The sequence below is a fragment of the Diceros bicornis genome, chromosome 33 (assembly GCF_020826845.1).
Source record: "Diceros bicornis minor isolate mBicDic1 chromosome 33, mDicBic1.mat.cur, whole genome shotgun sequence".
Lineage (NCBI taxonomy): Eukaryota > Metazoa > Chordata > Mammalia > Perissodactyla > Rhinocerotidae > Diceros > Diceros bicornis.
Window position 1 is genome coordinate 36,167,938 of NC_080772.1, and position 27,427 is coordinate 36,195,364.

At 37.8% G+C, this 27,427-nt stretch overlaps 1 protein-coding gene and 1 pseudogene across 4 annotated transcripts in view; one reads left to right on the plus strand and one right to left on the minus strand.

Moving 5' to 3' along the window:
- The window catches only part of WWP1 (WW domain containing E3 ubiquitin protein ligase 1), a 116,625-nt gene that overhangs the window by 12,114 nt on the left and 77,084 nt on the right, over positions 1–27,427 (plus strand). For 2 of the 4 annotated variants that reach the window (XM_058528975.1, XM_058528971.1), the window contains exons 2-5: positions 10,296–10,391; positions 19,254–19,344; positions 25,185–25,323; positions 25,970–26,094. In XM_058528975.1, the coding sequence (XP_058384958.1) occupies positions 19,275–19,344; positions 25,185–25,323; positions 25,970–26,094 (334 nt within the window). In that variant the 5' untranslated portion in view covers positions 10,296–10,391; positions 19,254–19,274. The remainder of the gene's footprint in view (positions 1–10,295; positions 10,392–19,253; positions 19,345–25,184; positions 25,324–25,969; positions 26,095–27,427) is intronic. The other 2 variants (XM_058528972.1, XM_058528974.1) reach the window with 1 other exon arrangement.
- LOC131396646 (eukaryotic translation initiation factor 4B-like) lies at positions 14,091–16,706 on the minus strand (annotated as a pseudogene).

The following is a 27,427-nucleotide window of genomic DNA, read 5'->3' on the forward strand; positions in this document are numbered from 1 at the left end:
TTAATAAGGTTACCACAGCCCAGAAAAATTTAGATGCCCTGTCTGATTCAGCCACTTAATGAGACTGTTTGTTGTCTAGAACAGTGTTGTCTAAGCTGGTGACTCTTGGAGGAGTATTTCCTACATAAATTTTTGTTTTTCATTTTGATGATAATTTTAAGGGGAAAAAAATCAATTTGAGAAACATTGTAGTTCATTTAAAAGAGCACCTAAGAACTAAATAAGGCTATTTGGTTTTAAGCCTGTGTTTGCTTGTTTTTGAATTCAGTTAATGCTGGGTATCCTTCATCAGTGAGTGTGTGTTAGACACTCCTTTGTGCCAGGCTTTGAGGAGGTGCGTGGATGCAATGGTGAGGACTTGTCCCTAAGTTTACAGTTTAAATGCAGTGAGAAAAATAAAGCTATTTTGATGAACACACAAGTTTGAAATCAGGGATTCTGGATGAAAACAGCTGTAATTTATTGAGTATTTACTATGTGCTAGGCACCATGTGAAGTGCTTTTGGTATTTTCCTCAGGGTCAGCAGTTTATTTTGGATTTTGCTTGATTTTGCAGGAGCAGTGCGTATGCACACAGAGGTATTTGTAGAGGCCCTGAACTGCCTCTGTGGAACAGTAGGTCTCCTTGTGCAGCACGAGTGGTTTGGCTGTTACGGGTTGGGTGGGCTATTGTGGCTTGGTTTTGGTACCTTACCACCATTTATGAGGTTTCTGTGGGAACGTTTGCTGTGTCCTAAGTAGCCATCTTTCCCCAGACTTTTAGAGTCCAGTTGATGTGTAATTTGGGGATTAGCATATGACTCCTGAATTATTTTGAATATTTAATTAGGGCTAGAGAATGTCCAACTTTAATGAGCTTTCCTCTGGTTTATATACTTTTGGACATCTGAGTATTTAATAAGTCAGATGAGCATTTTAGGTAACATTTATCCTTTACTTTTGTGTTGGGCATTTTTGTATTGAGCCTTTATTGTGGGCTGTGGAGATGAAATCAGATTGGTAAGATGGACTTGGACTTGGTGCTCAGAATTAGCAGGGCACAGATGGGAGAGGCTATAGATGGTTTATAGTCCCACCTGTATAGGATTTTCTTTATAATATTTTAGTTTAAAGTTCCAGTTCTGTGCTATATAGGTACTTTTTTTAATGTTTTATTTTTATTTTTATTTTTTCCCATTAACTTTATTGAGATAATAATGGTTTATAACATTGTGAAAATTCAGGTGTACATTACTGTTCATAGGTACTTTTTCTTTTACCCTAACTGCTCTAACCAGTTCTACAGCATTAATGTTTCATTAATCGTGAATCTTCATTTAATACACATTTATTGAGTATTTAGTAAGGGCTGAGCACTGGGCTAGTGGCTGGAATTAGAAAGATGAATAGTAATCAAGATAGTGTAATAGGAGAGATAAATAAACCTGGTTAGAGGGCTGTGAAACATGGCAACTAACTCGTTCAAAACTGGAGAGACGACACTTGAGCTAAATCTTGAGGGATGATTAGAAATTAGGTAGATGAGTGGTGGGAATAGCATTTAGGAAGTCATTGATACATAAATGTGCCTGTGAGAATCACCTAGAGCCCCCAGCGTCGTCCCCAGGTGGTTCTGACATGGCAGCTAGGTTGGGGAAAACTGGTGGTGGATTAGAAATGTGTGTCCTTAGTGAGCTTTGCATAAAGAGCTTTTCTGGAGAATAACAATCATCTTATTTTCTCTAGCTGAATTTTAACGAATGAAGGTGACAGAGTGTGTATACGTAATGCATTTGAATGACCAGAGGTATTGTCATAGTAGCTAGAGTATGCCCTTTTCTGTTCTGGAACCTGTGCTCTAACCAGCTCTAACAGTTAATGTCGTTGCTTCTAAACATCAACTATGAAAATGATTTGGAAAAAAATTCGTGTCTGTGGAGATTGGTGCTGCTAATCACCTGGGCCCAAGTCTCTTCTCCTTCTGCCTCAGATTCCTTACCCAGCCACATCCCTGTCAAAACAGGGCATTGTGTCTATCTTTATTGACTATTGTGTTCCCAGTGCTGCAGAGTGCCTCCTTCGCTGAGGAAAATGGTGGGTAAAACCTCCTTAAGTTTCTTTCTAGACACTTTCAGAGATGTCTGCATTCACACCCATTCTCTTCTCTTTCTAGTTTCAGTGTAAGAGCTATTTATGTCTATACCTTGGAGTTAAATCTCAAGCAATCCTGCCTTCTCTGAGATCTTGTCTGAGTAATCATTGTCTCTCCTGTGACTTCAGCTTCTTCCTGTCTGTGAACATGGTTGAGTCTCTTCCGTCTTCAAAATAAACCTATGAACACCACTTCCCCGTAAGCCTGTATCTCTCTTTTCCTTTATAGTCAAACTTCTGAACAGTGGTTCTGGCTGTTCGTTTGCTTCTTAAGCCACTGGCTTCTGGTCCTACCACTGCATTAAAATTGCTCTTGCTAAGGGCCGGAAACATCTGTACTGTCCAGCAAACAGTCGTCTCTTTTTACTGATCTTACTGGGGCACTTGGTGAGGTTAGCGACTCTTTCCTGCTCCTCGAAATTTTCTTGAAGTTTTCTTCAACCCTGTGCACATAGTCCTCATCTCCTGTTCCGCCTTTCAGTGTTGGTGTACCCCAGGTCCTGTCTGTCCTTCTGCTAATCGTATGCAGTAGGCCTTTCCTGGGTGATTGCATGGACATGCACAGAGGCCTGTCGCATGGAGTTGGCTTTCCGTTCACTCTTGAGCTCCACTTACGGAATGCCATGCATACCTTTACCTCCAGCACATACCTCTCTTCTGAGCTTGCCTCAGTCAGTCAGTACTTACTTACTGGAAATCTTCCCTCAGCCAGGCTCTGGTTCTGGGAAGAGAATGGTGAATCAGATCGAGTCCTTGCCCTTGGGGGTGGGGGTAGAAGTGAGAGGACAAAATATGTGAGCACAAATAATGGAGAATTGTTAGGAAAGATAAAGTAGGATGAGGTGGTAGGGTTGGAGGAGGGAGGGTCTTGCTTTGCCTGGGCTGACTGGGAATTTCTTCTGAAGGGATTGTATTTGAGTTGAGCCCTAAGACTGAGAAGGCAGCCAGGGGACTATCAGATGGAGCTGTGAATGCGGAGGTCCCTCAGCAGCACAAGGTGATCAGATTAGGGATGGGAGGAGTGCCAATGAAAGGGAAGGGAGGGGAGGAGAGAAGTAAGAGATGTCGGGGCAACAGATCACGGGAGGCCGTGTGTGAGTTTGGATTTATTGTAGTTAAAATGAGAGAACATTGGAGCGTGCAACAGTTGTTGCAATGGGTCCTGTTAGGGAAAGATCACTCTGACTGCTGGATGGAGGATGGATATGAGGTGGGCATGAAGGGGGCGCAGGGAGACCTTGTAGCGAGCTGTGCTTGTAGTTTAGATGAGAAATTATGAGGCTTAGGGAGGAGAGCTGTACTGGAGATGGTCAGAAGTCATCTCCCTGTCTTCTCTCCCTGCATCTGCTTAGCCCACCAATTATTGTAGACTCTGGGCCTTCTTCCTCTATTTCAGGCCACATCCGGCCTAGCCCTCTTTCAGGCTACCCTCACAACACTATTAGAGCAGTTTTCTAAAATATAAGTATATTCCTTCCCTGCTGAAAGTTCGGTGCCTCTCTATGGCTTTCTTGTACCCTTCGTGGTACAGCTTCTTGATGCCGTCCGTAATGGTTTCATCTCTTAGATTTCTCTCTGCACACCCTTCCCTTGTATGCTTACTGCACGTATTGGTCTTGATAGCATTTCTTTCCTTTCGCATATACAGTCCTGCATAGGAGTCCTCCACAACTCGTCTCAACTGCTGCCGGCTCTCAGAAGCCCTTCCTGACACCTCTTCACTTCTCCCTCCAAATCCCATGTCAGTGCTCCTCTCTGTGCTTCTGTCGTGCTCTTTGCACAGCCCAGTCAGTGAGCTCATAGCTGCTGCTTCCTTTGTCTGTTTCCACTGCTGCGTTGTAAACTCACTGAGGGCTAAGAGCATGCCTTAGATGATTCTTGTGTTTCCTGAAAATATGTCTAGTATAAATGTGCTGAATGACTTAATTCAGAAAAATTGTTTAAAAAAATGCCTAATGTCTAGTTTGTGTATTGATCAGCTCTTTTTTTGCCCCACGGTAAATTGATTCTCTCTTACTGGAAAGATTACATTAGAAGCTTGGGTCAGGATTTCACAGGGAGAGCGTGAAGGCCCAGGGCACAGAGCACAGTCAGTGTTTACTGAGTGAACCATCGTCTGGTGCTGCAGAGGGGTCCAGGAGAAAGTGAGCATGATGTGGCCACAGAAGAGGAGGAAGTACTTCAGTCGAGTGGTGAGGCAGCAACTGCATTAGATGGGTAGGGGAGTCAGGAGGTGGGAAAGGTTAGCTATTCTTTTAAGAAGTCAGTTGGTCAAAGGATTTTTTTCTTTCTTTTTTATTGCTCTTTTTTTTTTTTTTAAATAGTACACGAGCCCTAGGTCTGTTTGTTAGGCAAAGAGAGGAGGGTATATCTGGGGCCGGGCAGGGGTGGGGGTATCCTGGGAGGTGGAAGTGGAGTAGGTACTCAGTCACTTTGGAAAGCAGGAGGGTGTACTTCGTTTTCAAAGTGTTAATACTAGGACAGGATTGTATGTGGTCTATTTTTATAAGAATCTCTATCACAAAAACTATGTAAAATAAGGCAGATGGGGTGAGTGTCTCCAAAGGCCAAAGTGTTAAGTTTTAAAAGGGTAACTTGAGTATTTAGAAAAATTGATAAAATTGAATAAATATAGCAGGACTATGTATATTTTTCTATATATGCTTTATTTTTCATTGTCTCCTATTGTTTTTCTCATGTTATGTTCTTAATAATTTAGCATTTATACAGCACTTTATAATTCACAAAGTGCTTATATAATATTAATATCACCTAAGACATCTGCTGCTTAGAGAGGTTAAATTACTTGTCCAAGTTCTTGTTGATTTATTTGTTAAGCATTTGTTGTGTGCCAGGCAGTTTTCTTGGCGGTTTGTCAATATTAAATCATTTAATTCTCTTAATAACCCTATGAGGTAGGTACTATTATCTTTCTCATTTTATAGATACAAAAACTGAGGCTCTGTGAGGTAAAGGAACTTTCCAGAAGCTGAGCATAGTCAAATGGAGCCAGGATTTGAACCTAGGCAGTCTGGCTGCAGAATTGACTCTCTTGACTGCTGTTATGCTGCCTCTTAGTAAATGTGGGAGCAGAAATTCAAATCCAGATTCAAACTAGACTCTGGTAAATGATAGTGGCTTATTTTCCATTCTTGGCTGTCCCTCCCCACCCCCAGTAGAAATAACTGGACCGTCAGCCAGACGGCATGTCTTCTGTATGTGAAAGGTTGGTCATTGACAGGATTTAACTTGGGTTTCTTGTAACTTATAACATTACTAGATGTTTATAGAGTTTAAGTTTGCAATAATTGTAATTTTTTTTAATTGCTAACCTCTGACTTGGAAAAGAGCAAAACCGGCACTTTTGTCAGCTCAGAATAGAAATATCTTTGATATTTGATCTTCTGGACTGACCTGTACTTCGTCGTGTCATGGTTACTGCCTGCTTAGCCTCTAGTCTTCTGTCCAAAGGCTATTATTAATTATTTATTACTTTTTGGGGAAAGAATTTTCATTCTGTATAGACAAGAAGACCCTGTAAATTTTGCTAGCTCAAAGTTTATATGAAACTCATTTTGTTTGAAAGAGTGGGTGGTTAGTTTTGCTGTGGTAGGTAATTGTAACTATTTCTCATTAATTGGGGCAAGCACCTTGATAAGAGAAGCGAAAGTTGCTCTGATCATGTTTTTTGCTGTGACTGGAGCCTTGCTTGTTCCCAGAATCAAGAATTAACTTGATTAGAAATAACTAGAATGAGAATTGAGTTCAATAGTTTGGCTAGCTGTTGGACTTGAATTTCTGTGAATGGAGTGAATTTTATGTGAAGAGTAAGGAGGTGGTAAATTGCAGGAAGTCAATGGGCAGCAGTTAGAAGGTATGCCATGATAATTTGGGGAGGCATAAGGTTAAATTCAAGGCTTTTGACTACCACAGGCATACAGTAACAATGCAAATGTCTGTTGACTTGAGGAAGGGAAAGAAATTTAATTTTCTAACCGCTAAATCTTGATCCCTCTCTGGGTTCCCTTTTTACTGCCAGTTTTAACCATTTCTAAACTACTATGTGAACGCCTTGCTCTCAAAATTACTCTATGATCAATCTACTTTATCAGTTATAGTTAATAGTTAATACAGAATTGTGATGTGTATGGTGCTTTTTTTTTTTGTGAGGAAGATTAGCCCTGAGCTAACATCTGTTGCCAATCCTCCTCTTTTTGCTGAGGAAGATTGACCCTGGGCTAACATCTGTGCCCATCTTCCTCTACTTTATATGGGATGCCGCCACAGTATGGCTTAACAAGCGATGCATCGATGTGTGCCTGGGATCCGAACCTGTGAACCCCAGGCTGCCGAAGTGGAGCACGCACACTTAACTGCTGCGCCACCGGGCCGGCCCCTGTGGTATATTTTAATGTAAGATTTTTTTTGCTTATTAGCGTGAAGTGGCAGCAGATACATATACTAATGAGAGGCAGATTTTGAGATAAGTTAATTGTAAAGCAGATTTTTCGTGTAATTGTTTGAAAGGAGTAACACTTAAAAATAAAAAAATACAGTTGAATATAAACTCCTTGTACACAAGAAAGTGAGATAGGTGAAAAATAGGGAAAGAATGAATTTTTGAAGGGGTAGATGTGAGATATAGCTGAAAAAGAAAAGTCAAGAAAAGAGGCCTAGATTTGTGTTACTGGAAAAGTAAATATAAAAATGGGAGGATGAGCAAAAACAGAACCAAAAGACCTGAGAAAAATTAATGTATTTACCTCCTCTGGTTGAAAATCTGAAATTGGGTGGAAATAAATAATAAGAGTTTAGTATTAATACTGACTTAGGAAATTTGGCATTTGGAAGATAAATACATTTTTCTCATAAAAAAACACCTCCTGTGGGGGCTGGCCTGGTGGTGCAAGCGGTTAAGTGTACGCACTCCACTGCGTCGGCCCGGGGTTCGCCAGTTCGGATCCCGGGTGCACACCGATGCACCGCTTGTTAGGCCATGCTGTGGCGGCATCCCATGTAAAGTAGAGGAAGATGGGCACGGATGTTAGCCCAGGGCCAATCTTCCTCAGCAAAAAAGAGGAGGATTGGCATGGATGTTAGCTCAGGGCTGGTCTTCCTCACACACACACACAAAAAAAACCACTTCCTGTGTTCCTCCCGTGGAGTGCCACATGTTGTGCAGTAAAAGGAGCTTTGAAATTGACTGAAAGTTCAGAGAGGTGGAGTAGAGAAAGATGAGGTTATTAGATCCTGTGATTAGATAAGCTTTATTAGATTAAAATAAACACCCAAACTATAGTCAGAGGTTAAAGGGTACCGGTGGATGCCCATCTTTGTTTGTCCTTTGTCTGGTAGATATTGTGAATGCTCTTCAAGAAACTAGAATGGCACAGTTTAAAAGTATTTTTCTTTTTCGCCCAATAGCACTTGTAAATTATCAAGAGAGACACAAGATGTCTCTTTGCATTTAAGAGGATTAAATAAGTGATTTTTTGCAAGGAGGTCAGTGTGGACAAGTAAACTTTTTAAGAAATCAGTTAGCTTCTGTCCCAAATAGTTAAAAGCATACATTGAGACCTTAGCACTAAGTTTATTTAAAGTTAGAAGGAAAGGCAAAATGGTTGAGAGATCCTGGAAGGAAAAGCCGTGTGGGAGACAGAATAGGAATAAAAATAATGTTAATATTGCCTTGTTAAAATTGGAAATGATTGTGCTTAGCCTATTCCCCTGAGATACGTATGTGGAAGTTTGAAACTGTGAAGTGCTTTGCAAACAAAGTAGTGATGATATTACTAGTTAGCACTGCGAGGAAGGAGAGCTGGAGGGGCTGGGGGCCCAGAGTTAAGGGACAGGTTCTAAATGGAGTGTGGGAGAGAGAACTATTTGGAGATGTGAGCAGAGTGGGGCCCTTCAGCTCCAGCACAGAGTTGTCCGTGCTAGTCAGTGGAATGGAGATTGGTAAGATATAAGGCCAGTGAGTTGTTGGTGTAGAGGCAGAGACTGGGGAGTGAGGATGATGGCATGGTGGGATGGTGGGGCGAACAGTAGGACTGAGTGTTAGGAAGCTATTCAGGAAGTTGGAAATGTCTTCGGATCCTTAGGAGAACACAGTGGTAATTATTTGGTGAGTTTGGTAAAAGTAAACAGTTCTGAGGGCTAAAAGACACGGTATTGAGAAAGCTTGTTCCCTCCTCCTCCCGTCTCCCAAGATGTAGTCTCAGTGGTGTGATATTCAGGTCTAGTGATGAATAGTCCCTGTAAAATTGATTTTTCCTTTCTCAATATTTAGGTCATACAGAAATGCAAAATCTAACAGAATTATGCTTTATTATAATAGGATTCCACTAGACAAATCTCTTTGAGATACATCAAAAAAGCTATCTTTGCGGTTGGAGCCATTACGTTGTTTACTAAGGTTACCAGATATCCCAGTGTGCCCAGAACTGAGAGGTTTCCCAGGAAGCAGGACTAAAACCTGGATGGTCCTGGCAAATCAGGACGAGTTGGTCACCCTCTTGTTTATTGTCCTGTTTTATAAACTTATTGAAATGACCAGCAGTATCTTCTTATAAATAATCTCTCTATACGGAAGTAATATTCCTGTATTGTTTAAAATTAAATCCTCTATTTTGTAGTTTATGTTTTTATGAAATACTTATTTTCTGCTTTAGAGTTGCTGAATCTTGGATATTTTAGGGCAAGGGAGACTGGTCTTGATTCATCTGTCTTTATATTTGCCGCATTCATTGGGTTTTAAATTTTGTGCTATTGATAAAACAGCATTGCCTAAAGGCAGGCTTTGTAGTTTTCCTAGTTCTGCGTTCACTGCACCTGATATGTACCATTCTATCTTGTTATTGAGGTTTTTACTGTGTATTAATGTTGTCTTCAAAACTAGACTCAGTATTGATGCTGGGACTTGGTCTTCTACCATTTTTGTGTCCTTGCCACACCCACTTTACAGAGTGGGTGATCAGTAAGCATGTTATTAATTGATCCAGGCAGATAGATACGTGACAGAATTTCTCTGGCTTTTTCAAGCCTTAACACTACGCATAGTATGCAGAATAGATCAGATCTGTTTTTGTTTTTTAAAATGTTGGTTCTGATTTAAGAATGACATCTTGAAGTAAGCAGGCAGTTAAGATAAATCTAAGTGAGGATTTGATAGGTCTGTAACCTTGGAGGACTGGAAATGTCGCTTATTATCTACATCCAGGACTCTCGCTCTGTTCTTTGCAGTTGAGTAATAATGAACCTTTATACAGCTCGGTGGCATTTTGAAAGGGTTGAGCTGGACATAATCAGCTTACATAAACTGGCCGTATCCTCTGGGGAGAGGTTATGACCTAAATTCATTTGGATGAATAACCAATTTGCTTGAAAGTTTATTAAAACTCAGACTCTGCTTTTTCTTTGGCCACGCTTGGTCACGCAACTGTGAAGTGGCAGATTGGAAACGAAATCCAAATAATCTGACTCCAGAGTCGGCTCTTGAAAACTGTGCTGTATCGTCTGGCACAGCTCGCTCCTCCTCTTCTCCTCCCTCTCCTGGTCATGGCGCTGTCATCCACCCAGGTAGTGAGGTGGGAAGTTTTAGTTGTTCAGGATCTTCCTTCTTTCTAACCCTCAGCTATCCTGTAATCATCTGACGGAAGATCTTATACACATCCTGAGTTTTTTCCTTCACACCACCAGTGCTCTAGTTCAGATAGTCGTTATTTTAAGTCTAACCCCACTGCTGCCAAAGTTATTCTAAAATGCAGTTCTCATTATTGAAACCTGTCAGTGTGTATCAGTTACCTTCAGGATAAACTTTAAACTACTATGGTTGGTATATTGAGAATACCTTATAAACTATTCCACAGGATCCTACACTATTTAGATTACTCTGTTTGCCTGTTAGCCTCGTCACTTTACACTATCCTTGCATTCCATTTTCTAGCCATTCCAAGCTTCTCTGAATGCTCCCTACTTTCCGTAATTCTCTCTTGAAGAATTACACTTCAAGACACAGTTTATTCAAAGGTTATCTTCCCTGTAAAGCTCTTCCTGATTCCTGTAGATTGGATTGTCTGCTTTCTCTAGTGTGCCCCAGATGTACTACTGTACATTTTGCCTCTATTTAGTAACTGTCACACTGAAAGCTATTTATTTGTTTACAGGTTTGTCTCCTCACTAGACTATGAGCTCCTTGAAAGAAGGAATCGTGTCTTACTCATCTTTATATCCCCAGTGTCTAGTACAGTTCCTGGTACATAGTAAGTGATTAACTTTTTTTTTTTTAACTAAGACTATGTTTAACAGTCAGTCTCCATACATGTTGATAGTTATACCTATGTAGACCTAGTAATACTTTGTCATAAAAAGTATGGCTGTAGACTTTTCACACTTATGAGGCTCAGTTTCCCCATCTGAAACATGGGAACAGTACCTCCCTACTTAGACAGTAGTGTTGTAATGCTCAGATTAAAGAATATATATAACAATACTACATTATATTTTAAATACCACACAACTTTGTTATTAAAGCCTTCCGCACACTTTGTTATATAAACAAAATTGTTTGTTGAAATAGATAATTTTATTGGCTATGTATCTTCCTTTTTAAGGCAAGATGGTACCATTTTTGAACCATCTGTGTCATGTTTTGCAGTTTAAATTTGCAGTTCCTGGTTACCAGAGGCCTGCACTCTTGAAACTGAGGACTGGTTTATATAGAACAAAGGGAGAAATAGCTTGGAGTGGGAATCTGGGTGAAGAAAGATTTTCAAGTAGTAGACTGAACAGTCTTTACCTACTTGTCACTGTTTCCCAATCTGCATAGTGTTTTAAACTCTAAAGTTCTTCTCAAATAGCTAATCCTATGCCTGTTTGTCTCCTTTATTCCCAGCAGTTATCTTTCTGTCTAGTTCACTAATAAAGTCCCTCAGTTTTTTTTTTAAAATCTATCTACAAATGAATTAATATCTTCACTTATCCTTAGGTCTCTCTTTTATTCTTCAGAGGAAGAAGTGTCTTTTTCTTGAAAGACTAATTGTTACACACCATCTGTGGGAAAGCTATGTCTTTGCCTTCTTGTCCTTCACGGGCTACAGACATAGTCCCTTACCATCTCACTTGATGAATTAGTGATCTGAACTTTCCTGTAGCTACTTCCTTGCCTTCTTTAAGTTTTTAAAATTCTGTAATTTGAACATGCTCGTTGTATGTAACATCTGGAAATTAGTAACTAATCTGGAAATTAGTAATAAAAACAAACAGTTGTGAACCAACCACTCGAAGTAAGAACTCGGTCAGTACCCCCCCAGTTAAAGAGCTGCCTGTGAGCATCTCTGCAACCCCGTATTCTTCTTTCCCCAACTTTTGTAGTAACTGTCTAAATTTGTTTATTTTTTATCTCCTCCTCTTTTTAAAAAATAGTATTGTCACAAATATATGTTTTAGTTTTAGGTTTCATAATTGTTCTGTTTGTAGGCTATTTAAAGCTTGCACAAATGTTATTTTATTATCGAGGAACATCTGATTTGTTCATCTTTATATATTTCAAAGAAAATATTCAAGCATCATAAAAGAATACATAGAAAAGTATGCAAATTTAAAACAGGAAAAAATCACAGAGACTTCCCATTGGAGTGTGGATATTATTGTAGTAGATACAAAGTAGAGCTGCTTATCCAGAGCGCGTGAATGTAGCAGAAGCCTTCCACACACTCGTTTCTTTAGTTTGTGCAGGAGTGTTTCCCGTTAGGGTCATAGTGTACTCCCTGGCGGAGTGACAGTTTGTCGTGGGATTGTCCTTCAGACCTCAGCAGTTCTTCACTGGGCTTCATTTGTTTGTTTGTTGATTGTGCAAGCTTCTGAGACTTAGGATCCACAGTGCCCCATGTTTCTGGGTTTCTTTTTCAATCATAGAATTACAGCATTTTCAAAGGAAATGCGTAGGAAAAGACGAGGTCATGATAACCACCAAAAGTATTCATTTCTTTCTTTTTTGTTATTAGGAGTTGGAAGCATTTTTTGGTTACCTCAGTGTAGAATGTTAAATCTTGGAGGTGGGGCTGAGTGAGAGGAAGATGTTAATACTCAGAACTCATATTTGTCTTTTTTTCATTCCTAAGATCCATTCCTGTTGTTGCCTACAGCCATAGTTCATTCCTTCTCACTGCTGTGTCATGCTCCGCTGTGTGTTAGCCTAATTCATTTAACCATTTTCCTACCAGTGGACATTTGAGTGTTCTTCAGGTTTTTTTGTTGTCGTTATCATGAGGAATGCTTATACTTGGCACACAAGTACAAAAGTTTTTATAGTATATGTCTAGAATTGCTCATTGAATGACATGCAAATATTCAACTTTACCTGATAATGCCAGATCATTTCCCAACAATTTTACCAATTTAAACACCTACCAGCAGTTTATAAGAGCCACCACTGTGCCACTTTTTTCCCTATTATTTGGTACTCTCAAAATTCCTAGTTTTTACTATTTTAGTGAGTGTTAAAATAACATCATATGTAGTCTTAACTTATAGTTCTCTGCTGAATAATGAGATTCTGCATCTTTTTATATAATTATTGTCATTACAAGTTTCCTTGACTATAAAAGTCTTGTTCATGTTTTTTGCCCATTTGCCTACTCTGTTGTCTTTTTCTTACTTTTTATAGAAATTCTTACGTAATTTAAATATTACTCTTTAATCAGTTTTACACTTGGCAGATATCTCTCACTTTGTGGCTTGTCTTAGTTTTCTTTATGATGTCTTATGGTAAATGGAAGTTCTAGATTTCCACATAGGCAAAATATTCACTCTTTTCTTCTTTGGTTAGTATGCTTGTTTAAGAATTCCTTCCATTCTGGGAAGACATAAAATAATAGTTTTCTGCTGTAATTTCTTCTAAAAACTTTAAAGTTTGCCTTTCATATTTACATCAGTAGTCCATCTTGAATTGATTTTGTATATGATGTGAGGTAGGGATCCAATTTCATTTTTTTCCACATAGATAGTTTCAGGACCATCTAATTGTCTCTCTTTTCCCTCAGATCTATGTTGCCTACATCTGCCACATGAGTATGTCCTTACATGCATTGGTCTGTTTGGGGGGCTCCCCATTTTGTTTTATTTTATTTACCCTTCATTAATCTTGCCTGGCATTTATTTGTTTTAGTGTTTCTAAGAACTCTGACTTTGTTGATCTTTTCTGTTACCTTTTTTCTACTTTATTTGTTTTTGGTCTTTATTATCTCCTTTATTATCTTCTTGGGGTTTACTCTGCTATTCTCTTTCTAACTTAACAGATTGGTCTCTTAACTCATTAATTTTCAACCTTTCTTTTCTTAGTAGAAGTCTTTAAGGCTATAGATTTGCCTCTAAGTGTAACTTTTACTGTAACCCACAAATTTTTATATGTAGTATTTTTCTTATTCAGTTCTTGGTATTTTTTTTTTTTTTAATTTTCAGTATGACTTCTTCTGACCCATGAAATATTTAGAAGTGTTTTTTTTTTCTATTTGTATTTTTCAAATTTATCTTTCATTATTGATTTTTAACGTAATTGTATTATGATCAGAGCCTGGGAACAACATGATGTATGCTCTCTGAAATTAAATGAGATTTTCATATTCTCCTGGTATGTGTGTTGTTTTCCTGTACGTCCCTTGCATGCTTGAGAAGAATGTTTATGTTCTGATAGTTGGATATGAGGTTTTGTTTATGTTCATTAAATCCTGCTTGTTCATTATTTTGTTTTAATTTTAATTTTTATTTTTTTGGTCCATTTGACCTATGAAAAATTGGAATGTGTTGCATTGCCCACGACAATGGCCAGTTTGTCAGTTGCTTCCTGTGGTTCTAACAATCCTTTGAAGCTTTTTTATTTCCCCCGGGACATGGTGAGTTTTATTTTGTCTTGTCTGGACAGAGATTTGATTTGCTCAGGAATGTTCCAGGTTAAAGAGAGACTAGTAGAAAGCATAGAGTGTAATGTAATGTAATGTAATGTAGTGTAATATAATCCTCCCCTCATTTTAATCTTCACCATCAGCTGAGAGAGCAGCATACTTCAGTACTGAACTTAAAGGCTGGATTCTTTAGGTTTCTTTGGCTCAGGTGCAGATTTGGAGTCTTGATCCTTTTTGTCATGTTTCCTTTCAGACTCCTTCCATTGGTCTTTGTTCCCTCCACTTCTTGAACCATGCTGGAGTTCCCACTTTCACCTTTTGGGACATTTACCCCATCGGCTTTATTTTCATCTTTTCTGGTTGGTCCTTCCTGAGATAGTTGAGCTGGAGCTGCTTTTCCCCCATCGCTTGCTCTGCGAGGGGGTTGCTGCTCTGTGTCTGAGCTCTGAGATCAGGCAGAAGGATTAGCACTTCATCCAAGCGTCCTCTTTTGATGGAGGGGCCAGCATTACCTTTAGTGGCTGATCAGGTTTGGGAGGCTTAGAAGTTGGAGAGTGACAGTCTTCTGCCATACAGAGTATTTCATTTTCCAGAGACTCCTCACTTCCCTCCTTCAAGTACCCTGGTCTGCCTTGTGATAGATGTAGCCGAGGTCCCAGTCTGAGGCGAATCCCTTCCTCTTCTTGACCATTCCTGTTCCTGAGTTTCTTCACTTTGCCGGTTTGAGTGTCTCTTCTGAGGCTGCATTCTAGTTTTGGTTCCTCTCCCTGATGCTGTGATTTCTCCTGTTCCTTCTGAAGCTGCTCTTCTACTTCTGCTCTCTCACAGCTGGGTCAACAGGCTTTGCCCCTCCAAAGATAGAAGCTGCTTGACTAGACTGGGAGTTACCACCAGAGGAGTCATCTTTCTTAGGAGTACTGTGAGGCTTTAGATAAAGTTTGAGTCTTTGGGAGGGACCTCTGCCATCACGCCTGTAGTCGTCTTGAGAGGAATCGTCTTTGGAGCTCCATGAACAAACGTCTGTCGTATTGGTCTTCATAGTGGTCCTGCTTCCTGTGTGGTTGTCATCCTTAGAGTGCCCCCTACCACATGCATCTCTGCACTGTTTATCTTGGAGCCATAGCCTCTGTCATAGTCTCTGCTGCTTAGTCACCGTAGCAGTCCTGGCCTCCATAGTGATCACAGTGTTTGCCTTCAGAGCTGTCGTCACCTCTTCGGGGTGGATAGTCATCAAAGCTGCCTGTGGCAGGACGATTCCTCCAGTCTGTTTCTGCTTTGTCAGAATCCTGATTTCTGTCTTGGCCAAAAGAACAACCATCCCTGTCTTTATCCTGTGTTTGATCAGCAATATCCACTGAAATTCTTTTACCCAGAGACTCTTCATTGAGGTTCAGGGTACTTAGCATGGAATCCAGGTTCTCAAACTCAGCATAATCAAAACCTTTCAGGCTCCCTGGATTGCTGAGTTTGCATGTAAATACACTGCACTGATATTTAATCCTCTAAAGAGCTCCTTAATGGAGACTTCTGTCCCATCACAAGTTGGGTTCCCTAGAGGAGCAACGTAGGGTGGCAATTCGGGAAGATGGCTCTGGTCAGTTTTGGGTCTCAAGCAGCCTGTGGAGCAGTGAGCAAGAGGCAGTGGTCAGTTGGAGGTGCCTTATGCCTTGTCATCATTGCTGTGCCAAGTGATTAAATATCTTCCAGGTCATCTGTTTTATGGTCCAGCTGACTGGTTTAGGACAGATTCTTCCTCCACCAGGGCTGCCATCCTCAATAAGGCAGTCTGTTAGCGAGAGACTCTTCCCTGTCTTTTTTGCTGATACCGCTGTGTTGGTGGGGGCGGGCAGTAGGTGAGAACAAAAGGTTAGGCATTTTTTTTAAGGCATGCAAGTTTAGAGTGTTGTATCTACTTACTGAATTGAACCTTGTATCATTTTCTTTGTTCTCCTTAATAATGCTGGTTGTCTGCTATTGTAACTAATCCCAGCTTTCTTTTTGTTTATATTTGCCTACTATATGGTTTCCGTATTTTTGCCTTCGTCCTTTCGGTATCTTTATTTTGTAGGTGTCTCTTATCTTGCTTTTGAATTTGTCCATATACATTTATTGTGATTATGTCTATATTTGGACTCTCTTACTTTGTTTTCTGATAGTCCTGGTTATTTATAATTCTTTTTCTTTCCTTGCAAGCCTTTTTTTGGATTGATTGAGTTGTTTTCTTATTGGATTCTCTTCTTTATTAGTTTGGAAATCATACCCCCTTATTTGTATTCTTTTATGATTACTCTTGAAATTCTGCTGGGAATACTATACAGTCTAAAGTTAAACCAGATCATAATCCCTCTGCTAAGCAATGCAAGCAAGGATTCACAGCGTTAACTGCCCTGCCCCTCCGCTATGTGCTTCTGTTCCTTTGTTCCCTATTTTAGTGCTTTATAGTTTTTGTTTTTTTAAACATCATAATAAGATATTGTTATTTGAATCAGACAATGTTTATTTAGATTTACTTGTATGCTTACCAGTTTCTTCACTCATCTTTCTCTTCTTGTGTCTCAGGTCATCCTTCTGTGCTAATCTTACTCTTTTATGAAACACATCCTTTAGATTTTCTTGAAATAAAGGTCTGCTGTTGGTGAACTCTGTTTTATCTGGCAGTGTCTTAATGCCTTCCATGTTCCCCAAAGAGAGCTTTGGTGGTTGAAGGCTTTTGTCTCAGTCCTTTGTAGATGCTTGTTCACCTTCTATGCTTCCATTGTTGCTGTTGAGAGTTCTGCCAGTGCTTTACTCTCCTCCTCTGTGTGTAATCTCTTTCTCTCTGGCTGCTTTTAACACGATCTGTGTTTTGGTGTTCTGCAGTTTCAGTGCTGTGTGTCCAAGTGTGAATTTCTTTATGTTTATCCTGCCCCTTTTATATATGTTATGTTTCTTAAAATTGTGGATAAATGTCTTTCATTGGTTCCAGAAAATTGTCGTTTTCTCTCCTAGTACGATCCCCCTCTTCCTTCATTTTTTGGACTGTGAGTAGGACTATGTCAGGTCTCAGTTTATCCTTAATGTCTTGTAACCTCTCTTTGGTATTTTCCTTCTGTTTATTTCAGCACTCTTTCTAAATGATTTTTTCAGATTTATATCAAGTTTACTGAGTCTCTTACAAGTTCTGTCTCATCTGAATGAACTATGGAGTTTAGTTAATAATGATGTATTGATATTTGTTCATTAACTATGACGAATGTAGCATACTAATGTAAGATGTTACTAATAGAGGAAACTGGGTATGGGTATATGAGAACTCTACTGTTGTCACAACTTTTCTGTAAATCTTAAACTATTCTAAAATAAGGAGTTTAAACAAATTCTATCTGGTTCTTTTTCAAGTATGCTGTGCCCTTTTCATAGTCCCTTTCTGCTTGACCATATTTTATTTTATCTTTTATTTCTAAAACTAATTTTTAAAAGTTTATATGATAATCATAATATTTAAAGTCCTTGGAGGCTTAGAAACTATTATTTTTTGTTTCTGGTGACTCAATCATGATGGCTTGTTTTCTTATAAGTTTGATTTTAAAATTATAGGCTCATAATTGGTTGTTCTTCTTCTCGGGTGATCCCAGTGGCCTAATTTGGGGTGCTTTCCTGAGAGCCTGTGTGCATGCTTCGGCTGTGTGTTCGAGGTGGCTGCTGACTTGGGCCCTCGCTTACTGAGGGAGTCTTGGCCCCCTTCCCTTGTGGCAGGCCCAGTGCTTTGTGTCTGGATCCCGGTGCTGCTGTCAGCATGCACATCCAGGGCAAAACTCTAATTGTTTGGCTTACTACTCACTGTTCCCTTCTGTTATTTCAAATCACTTTTAAAAAGTTTGTTTTTTTGGTTTTTTTGGCTACTATTATATGGAGTGAGAGCAGGCTTGATAATTTCTCATACTTCTTGAGAACATAACATTGTTTAAAAAGTACGTTGGTTTTAGTTTATCCAGGATCTGTTTGCATTAAAGCAGGAAGACCTTTCAAAATATCTAGTATACCAGACTGCTAGAAATCGAAAACCTTCAATCTCCATTGATTTTCTTCATTGTCCGTTGGTTTTGTAAGGCTTCCATTTCCATTAGTTTTCTCATATGACCATGACAGCTGATGTACCTGCAGGTAGATGTGACCCTCGAGCCTGTTTTCTCATCTGCAGAATGAGAACATTGGCCTGAATGAGGTCTCAGGCCTGTGAATATATGTTAATTGGAATCAGTTAATCAAATAGCACGCAACCGTTTATCTTGTTGTTTTACACACATATATGCAACTATAAATAAGTGAAGAGAGTGTGATGATTTTTAGAATATTGGGTCCTTGAATTTGGAGGAGGGATCTAAATGGAGCATAGAAAAGACTACAAATAGGGAAAAACAAGGTAAATATTAATGTTCATTATTATTTCTCAATCTTGCCTAGAATGTTCCACTTTATCTTTAGTAGTTAAGAGTGGATAGAAGTTGAGCCTTAAGATATTTGTCATGCAGAAGAAAACTGAAATAGCTATGCTTTGTATTTTATTTAAAAAGTAAAAATTGGGGTGGAGGAGTGAAGCAGAACTTGAAAAAAGTTATCTATAAAAAGAAGTGTGGAAGATTTACTGGGAACATGACAACTAATACAATGTATAAACCTGAACTAGGTACTGCATTTAAAACATGATAAAGAACATTGTTGGGACAGTTGATGAAATTATAGAATATGGACTATATATTAGATAATAGTAATACATTGGTTAAATTCCTAAATTTGGTCATTGTACTGTTGTTATTTAAGAAAATGCTTTTATTCTTAGGAAATACATAGGTAAAGTATTAAACTGTAAAAGGGCAACCTACTCAGGCGGTTCAGAAAATTAATAAACAAATAAAATGTATAATAATATTGTTATTCTATATAATATGTAATACTAAAATAGATGAAAATTACTTATATGTTTATTTTATTTATTAATCAACACAGACTCTGGATTCTTTGCTCAAATTGACCCAGATATGGTTTATTGGCAGTATTCTTCTATAATGCTTATAGCACTAAGTCTTAATTTTAAATGGAGGACAACTGTGACTATATCAGCATGTGATAGGTTGAAAATATTGTGTTAGGTGTGGTTTCTTAGTTGATTCAAAGTAATAATTTTAACCATATTGAAAATTACAATCTCTTGTCTAACACTTGAATAAATTAAATTTTTTATAGGTTTAAGCTGAATTTTGGGACATGGCCACTGCTTCACCAAGGTCTGATACTGGTAATAACCACAGTGGAAGGTTACAGTTACAGGTAACTGGTAAGTTATTTTCATAATAATTTAAAATAGTGATTCCCTGATGAAACTTTCTTTTTAATCCTAATTCAGCAGACTTAGTTCATAAGTATCTTTTCTTTTAGATTCATACTGTAGTGTATTTGTTGCAACAGGCCTCTAAGGTAGATACCCTCTAAGAGTGTTTTATTTATTCATTAAATATTTATTGAATCTGTGCTGGATGCAGAAAGAAGTGCATCCTCTTCAGTAGTGGGAGAATTTCGATATTGGAATAAGTGTCATTGAGTTGGTCTTTAAATGATTATTAGGATGGAGAAGGATGCTGAAGGCCTTCTTTCCTCCATTTAGCCAATCCATTCAATCATTGGGCAAATATTTGTTAAGTGGAATTACGTATATGAAAACACAAGGCCTTAGTTCTCCAGGAATTGACTGCATAGTGGTGGAACAGGTTAGTTTTGTATGGACAGCTACCATGCGGAGTGATCATTAACTGGATGCAGTGAGGACTTAGAGGAAGGTGTCTTAGGTCTGCTTGCGATTGGAGGTGGCCTGTAGACATCGGAGAAGAGGATAAGAGAAGGACTCACAGAGCGTTAACACTTTCACTCTTGCTGGAGGAATCGGAGTTCATCTCAAATTAGATAGGCAGTGTAGAGCATTAGAGGGAGAGGGAACAGCTTTTGCAAAAGCGTGGAAGAACCTTGGTTAGGGGACTTCACATAGTTCATTCTTGCAGTTGCATACGTGATTCAAGGAGGAGTGGTCCTTACGCTAGCAATTTTACTTCTAGGAATTTATCTTGCAGATATTTATATTGTTTATATAATTATAAACAAAAGTTTATAAACTGTTACATAGTTTATATGATTATAAACAATATATAATTAAATATTATATTATTTAAATAAACAATACAAATATCTACAAGATAAATTCATAGAATTTATATATAGAGAGAGAGTTTGTAATATATGTATATAATATATAATTATATGCAGGGTTGTTAGTAGTAAAAGACTAGCAGTGGAATTTTAGATAGATAATGAAATGAAATAAATGAATATGTGTACCAAAGGGGTCAAGTTCTAAGATAATATTTTTGAGTGAAGAGCAAAATGTGGAACAGTGTGTATGATATGCTACCATACGGATATGAAAAAGGAGGGATGTGTGTGTGTGTGGCTTTGTGCTTAGAACATAACAAATAATATTGGCCTTCAGAGGGGTGGGATTGTGATAGTAGGATAAGAAGGAGATATACTGTAATTCACATGGTACTCATTATTGTGAGGTCAGTTGTTTCTAGGAGTGTTCAGTGTTATTTTTATTTTACAGTACTGTTTAAATATTGGGAGAAATCTCTCATTACTTTGTATTTTAAAATATGCCTTCACTGTGTTCTAAATTACTTTACCTTTCACTTGAATTTTAGAGTCTCCCTCCCTTTTCCTCTGTCCTTCCCGCCCTCCCCCCCAAAAAAACCTCCCTCATAACCAATGTTAGTGTTTTCCTTTAGATCATTTAAAAATAATGTATTGGAGAGAGTTGAAATCTTTCAGTGTTAACACTTGCAAATCCAGGAATATATCATGTCGTTCCCTCCAAGGCTTTTGTGTCCATCATAAAGTTTTGTGGTTATCTTCTGGTGGATCCTGTACATTTCTTAAGTTCATTACTAGTTTCTTTGGGGGGTATTACTGCGAGTGGGATTTTTAAATTAAATTCTCTTTCTCTACATATGTACACAGAAGATTCTCTTTTTCTGATAGATTTTCAATGTTTATATAATCTTACAGTAGAGGACGTTCTGTGTATAACACCGAAGGAAACTCATTAAATGGGGAAATAGAAACTATCCTGTGTATTCCACTAATTAGAATTTTATTAATAAGGTTAATTAGATTAATTAGTAAGGTTGTAAGGTCTAATTAATAAGGTTAATTTTAATTAATAAGGTTATCTTTTCGTTATTTAGAATCATAGTGTTCTAGTTATTTATATGCACGTTTTTTGCCTGCATATTATAAATTCCTCGTGAGATAAAATATTATATCTTTTTAAAAATCACTTTCCTTTCCCTGCCAGCATCTAGTATTATTGAGGACTTTGCTAATTAAAGGTATATAATGGATGTGTTATGAATGTATCTGTAATTAACTCAGAAGAATTAATACTATGCCATCAGTAATAATAATAGAGTAATAGGTACCACTGTTGGGTGCCAGGAGTTCATTGATGATATTAGTACTTTGCATGCCTCCACTCACCAGTCCTAAGAATCCGGTACCATTGGTCCCGTATTTTTCAGATGAGAAAATTGAGGGTCAGAGAGGGTGATTGACTGACTTAAGGTCAGACATCTAGTAAGGGGCAGAGTTAAAGTATGAACCCAGATGTATTCAGCTCAGTGCTTTTTTTTTTAAGACTTTATTTTATTAGAGCAGTTTTAAGTTCACAGCAAAATTGAGAGGAAGGTACAGAGATTTCCTGTGTGCCCCGGCTGCCACACTTGCATACCATCCCCCATTATCAACATCCCTCAAGAGAGCGGTACATTTGTTACAATTGATGAACCTGCACTGACACGTCATTGTCACCCAGAGTCCATGGTTTACGTTACAGTTCACTCTTGGTGTGGAACATTCTTTGGGTTTGGACAAATGTGTCTATCATTATAGTATTATATAGGGTATTTTCACTGCCCAAAAAATCCTCTGTGCTTCGCCTGTTCCCTTACTCTTCCCTAATCCCTGGCAACCACTGATTTTTTTTACTGTTTCCTTAGTTGTGCCTTTTCCAGAATGTTATATAGTTGGACTCATGCAGTATGTAACCTTTGCAGATTGGCTTTTTTTACTTAGTAATATGCATTTTGGTTTCTCCATGTCTTTCCATGGCTAGATAGCTCATTTCTTTTTAGTTCTAAGTAATATTATCTGGATGAACTACAGTTTGTTTTTCCATTCACGTACTGAAGGACATCGTGGTTGCTTCCAAGTTTGGGCTGTTATGAATAAAGCTGCTGTAAACTTCCAAGTGCGGGTTTTTGTGTGGACATGAGTTTTCATCTTTAGATAAGTACCAAGGAGTGCAGTTATTGGATCATATGATAAGCTTATGTTTAGTTTGTAAGAAACTGCCAAACTGTCTTCCCAAGTGGCTGCACCGTTTTGCATTCCACCAGCAGTGAGTGAGGGTTCCTGTTGCTCCACACCCTCACCAGCGTTCGGTGGTGTGCGTGTCCCAGCTTTTGGCCGTTCTGTTAGATGTGTGGTGGCAGCTGGCTGTCTGACTTGCGTTTTCCTGATGACACATGCTGTGGAGCTTATTTGCCATCTCTGTATCTTCTCTTTTTTTTTTTTTTTTTCCAATAAGATGACTTTTTTTTTTTAATAATTTTATTTATGTACGTTTTTTCCCCCAAAGCCCCAGTAGGTAGTTGTATGTCATAGCTGCACATCCCTCTAGTTGCTGTATGTGGGACGCGGCCTCAGCGTGGCTGGAGAAGCGGTGCTTCGGTGCGCGCCCGGGATCCGAACCTGGGCCGCCAGTAGCGGAGTGCGCACACTTAACCGCTAAGCCACGGGGCTGGCCCTCTGTATCTTCTTTGGTGGGGTGTCTGTTAAGATCTTTAGCCCATTTTTAAAATCGGGTTGTTTTCTTATTGTTGAGTTTTAAGGGTTCTTTGTATATTTTGGACAACAGTTCTTTGTCATATGTGTCTTTTGCAAATATTTTCTCCCCATCTGTGGCTTGTCTTCTCATTCTCTTGACATTTCTTCCGCAGAGCAGAAGTTTTTAATTTTAATGAAGTGCAGCTTATCAGTTACTTCTCTCATGGATCATGCCTTCCATGTTGTATCTAAAAAGTCATTGCCATACCCAAGATTGTTGAGGTTTCCTCCTCTGTTATCTTCTAGGAGTTGTATAGTTTTCTATTTTATGTTTAGGTCTCTGTTACATTTTGAGTTCATTTTTGTGAAGGATGTAAGGTTTATGTTTACATTCATTTTTTTGTATGGATGTCCAGTTGTCCCAGCACCATTTGTTGAAAAGACACCCTGTGCTTTTAACACCATCCAATACTGCCTTCCCCTTCTTCCATTATGTAGATAAGACCTGCATATACTGAGAAAATGACACTTGTATTTGGAGTGAAGGATCTTGGTTGGGGGATTTCTTGGGAGAGAGAAGCCTGTGTCTTCTGTATCACTCTAGTGGTGTTGACCTTGGAACAGTTTGGAACAGAGAAGGATGGAAGTGAGTTTTGCCAAAACCCTGGTAGTAACTCTTCAGGCATAACGTTGAACCCCCTTTGATTGCTTTATGTTGCCAGTATGTAAAATAGTATTTCCTTTGAGCCTCTCTTCCTGTTCTTCAGATATTAGTTGAGGACTACCGTTCAAACACTGTACTTCAGCTTAGCATTTATCACACCATATTTTGGTGATTTATGTGTGTGACTATTATTTACATTACTCTTCTCTCACAACAGAATGGAAGCTTACATTAGTTTATTTATGTTCATATCTTTAACATGTGGTACAGGTATGGCAGGGAAGGGGTTTTCCCCTTTCTCGTCTCAGATCCTTGGTGTTCATAGGTAGTTGACTATAGAGGTGATCTTGATAAGTTGTTATTACTGCTTGATAGTCAGTACTTTTCCCTGAAGTATGTATTCCGCATTTGAATTAGTAGTTGTAAAAGTTATTTAAAATCAAATGTTTAGCCTAAATTAAGTCTTCCTCCAAATCTTAGGTCAATTAGATTTAAAATTCACTTTCTGTAAAGGGTTGTGATTAACTTCTATAATGACATTTTGATTTCAGAGTTTTTATTTGAAAAAGCAAATACTTGATTTTTTTTTGAAACCAACTTGCCAGGGAAACTCTTTTTAAATTGCCAAAGTTTATTTAATTTCCGATAGGCAAGTTATGAATACTACCTGGCAGAGAGGTTAATAGGTATGTTGAATCTGAAGACACTTACAGCTTGACGCAGTTCAGTATTAAATTGAAATGGTTGGTGAGGACGTGGAGAAATCAGAACCCTTATATACTGCTGGTGGGACTGTGAAATGATACAGCCACTTTGGAAAATAGTCTGGCAATTATTCAACACAGTGACCGTATGACCCAGCAGTTCCACTCCTAGGTCTATGCCAAGGGGAATGGAAACATAGGTCCACGCAAAGACTTGTGTACTAATGTTCATAGCAGTATGTGCACAATAGCCGAAAAGGGGAAATAACCTAAATGTCTATCAGCTGATGAATGGATAAATAAAAAGTGGTTTATCCATACAGTGGAATGTTATTTGTCAGTAAAGGGAATGAGGTACTGATACAAATGGATGAACTTTGAAAACATGCTAAGTGAAAGAAGCCAGTCACAAAAAGACGTGTTGTATGAATCCATTTATATGAAATGTCCAAAATAGCCAAATCTATAGAGACAGAGAGCAGATTAGTAGTTGCCTAGGGCTGGGGGAGGAGAGGGTTTGGGAGGGGTTCAGAGGAAATAGGGTGACTGCTTAGTGGTTTGGGGTTTGTTTTTGGGGTGATGACTATGTTTTAAAATTGATTGTGGTGATGGTTACACAACTCTGTGAGAATATTAAAACCGTTGAATTGTATAGTTTAAATGGGTGAATTATATGGTATGTGAATTATATTTCAATAAAACTTAAAAAAATTCAGACAGTTCTCAGGCATTATCAATTTTGTGTTGTTTTTCGTTCTGCCAATGAAAAGAGTTCGAGTTGCACAAGAAGCACAGTTCCATTTTTATTGATTTGTTAATACAAAATACTGCTTTTTGGCTACATATATTCACTAGTGATTATCATATTTCTGTTAGTTTCTAGTGCCAAACTAAAAAGAAAAAAGAACTGGTTTGGAACAACAATATATACAGAAGTAGTTGTGGATGGAGAGATTAAGAAAACAGCAAAATCCAGTAGTTCTTCTAATCCAAAATGGGATGAACAGCTAACTGTGTAAGTCCCTTGTATAAAAAATGCAAAACCTTCAAAAAAGAGGGTACTTCTTGAATTTTTTTTTATTATTTTGTAAGATGACTTCAAAGTATTGAGTGTTCTTTTCCAGTGTGAATGGACAATTTAAAGTATGCAAAAGTTTTTAGTTAATTTCATTTTCTTTAGAGAGAAGACATAATAATCCTTGCTTTTCCTTTATAAACTAAATTGTTTCTATATAGCCATATTTTCTCTTACTGTCTTATAAAAATAAATAGGGCAGAAAATCAGTCACCCTTAATTTTGTCATTTCTGAAATATAATGTAATAAATTTTTGTAGTGTAATTAATGCCTTCACTTGTCTTATATCTTTAGAAATTTGTTCAAATTGAAATAGTGTTGTTGTGAAGTCTCAGACTTATCATGTATTGCTGGTGTTTTAGTTTGCTAAAAATTCTTACCTAGTTATTAAAGTCCTAATGTAAAAGTAAATATTGTTTTTATTTATAATTCAAGTAGTTTACTATTCCATACAATATTTTTTCCTCAAGTAAACTGAATTCATGGCTTTTTAAAAATTATTGAAGCAAATGATTATTTAATAGGAATTATCACTTAGAGTAATGGTGTTACTCCTGTATTTTTGTTGTAATTTTACCCTTACAGAAATGTGACCCCACAGACTACATTGGAATTTCGAGTTTGGAGTCATCACACTTTAAAAGCAGATGCTTTATTAGGAAGAGCAACAATAGATTTGAAACAAGCTCTGTTAATACACAATAGAAAATGTAAGTTTTTGTTCTAACCTTTGTTTCTTTAAAAGTTTTATTTTAGACACTTTGAAAGTATCCTGAAGTCCGAAAGCAAAAACTAGTTTTGTATTTATAGAGGAGAACTTCAGTTATTGCCTGTGATTGCTTTAAGTTGTGGTGTTGTGTGAGATAGAAAATATTTACTGAGGCCTTTCTCCATCCTACAGATTTATAGAAAGACCTCAGTCATCCATGAGTGCCCTATTGTCAGTGCTTATCAGTGATTTATCATTTACTTACTATTATATACTTTAAAACTTGAAATCATGATCGTTATCTTAGCCTACTATACTTTGTTACTTGGTTAATAACAGTTGTGTTTGGACAAAATACATTCTAACTCTTAAATTTTCTTTTTTCATTTCATAACTAGTTCTTTGTAGAAAACATGGAGAATATAGAAATCACAAAGGAAGATAAATTATCTGTGAATTTGCTATGCAAGGATAACCACTCCTAATAATTTGGTCTCTTGTCTTTTTCTTGTTCATAGACACAAGCACATGTTTTTTTTCTTCTTTGCATCTGCTAGTTTATCCCCTGCTTTTTTCATTTAACACTATAATTTCTCCATGTTATTAAGTTTTTGTATTCTTAGGATAGTTTAAGCTTCAATTATTTGTAAGCCTCCTATCATTGTATTAAAAAATTTGGGAGTTTATACATATATTCTAATTCTGGGAAGAGAGTTCATTCCTTTTATCAAATTCTCAAAATACTGTGTGATCCAAAGATTAAACACCAGAATTCAAGTTTATGATTTTTAAGGACCATGTAATGTTTTTTCACACAATAATTTAGTTAAGTAGCCTTTCGTTTGACGTTTAGGCAGTTTCTAGTAGTTCACTCAAACTAGTGCCCTTATTCAAATATGTAAATCTTTGTATTTGTCTTCTTATTTCCTTAGAAATTTTCTCATTAATTCCTAAAAGTAGATTCGCCAGGTTAAGGGTTAAAATACTAATATTTAAAATGATAAGTTGATTTCTTTTTAAAAGTTTTTTTCTGTCTTTAACAAAAAAGAAAATCCACATATAATTTAAAAATCAATTTTTGATGTAGTTTTTAACCATAAAGAGTTATGGGTCAAGTAAATGTAAAAGCCACACTAATTTTTATGTATTCTGATTTAAAAAAAGATATTCTCTTGAAGCATTGAAAGTTTGATTCTCTGCTCTGCTGTGGCTTGTTTTTTCGTCGTGCAAACTGTCTTGGTGATGGAAATAGGTAGTTGGTTTTGTAAGCATATGAAGCCTCCCCTGGTCTGATGGTGGCTGGATTTGTACTTTTCCTGGCTATAAGGTGTTAT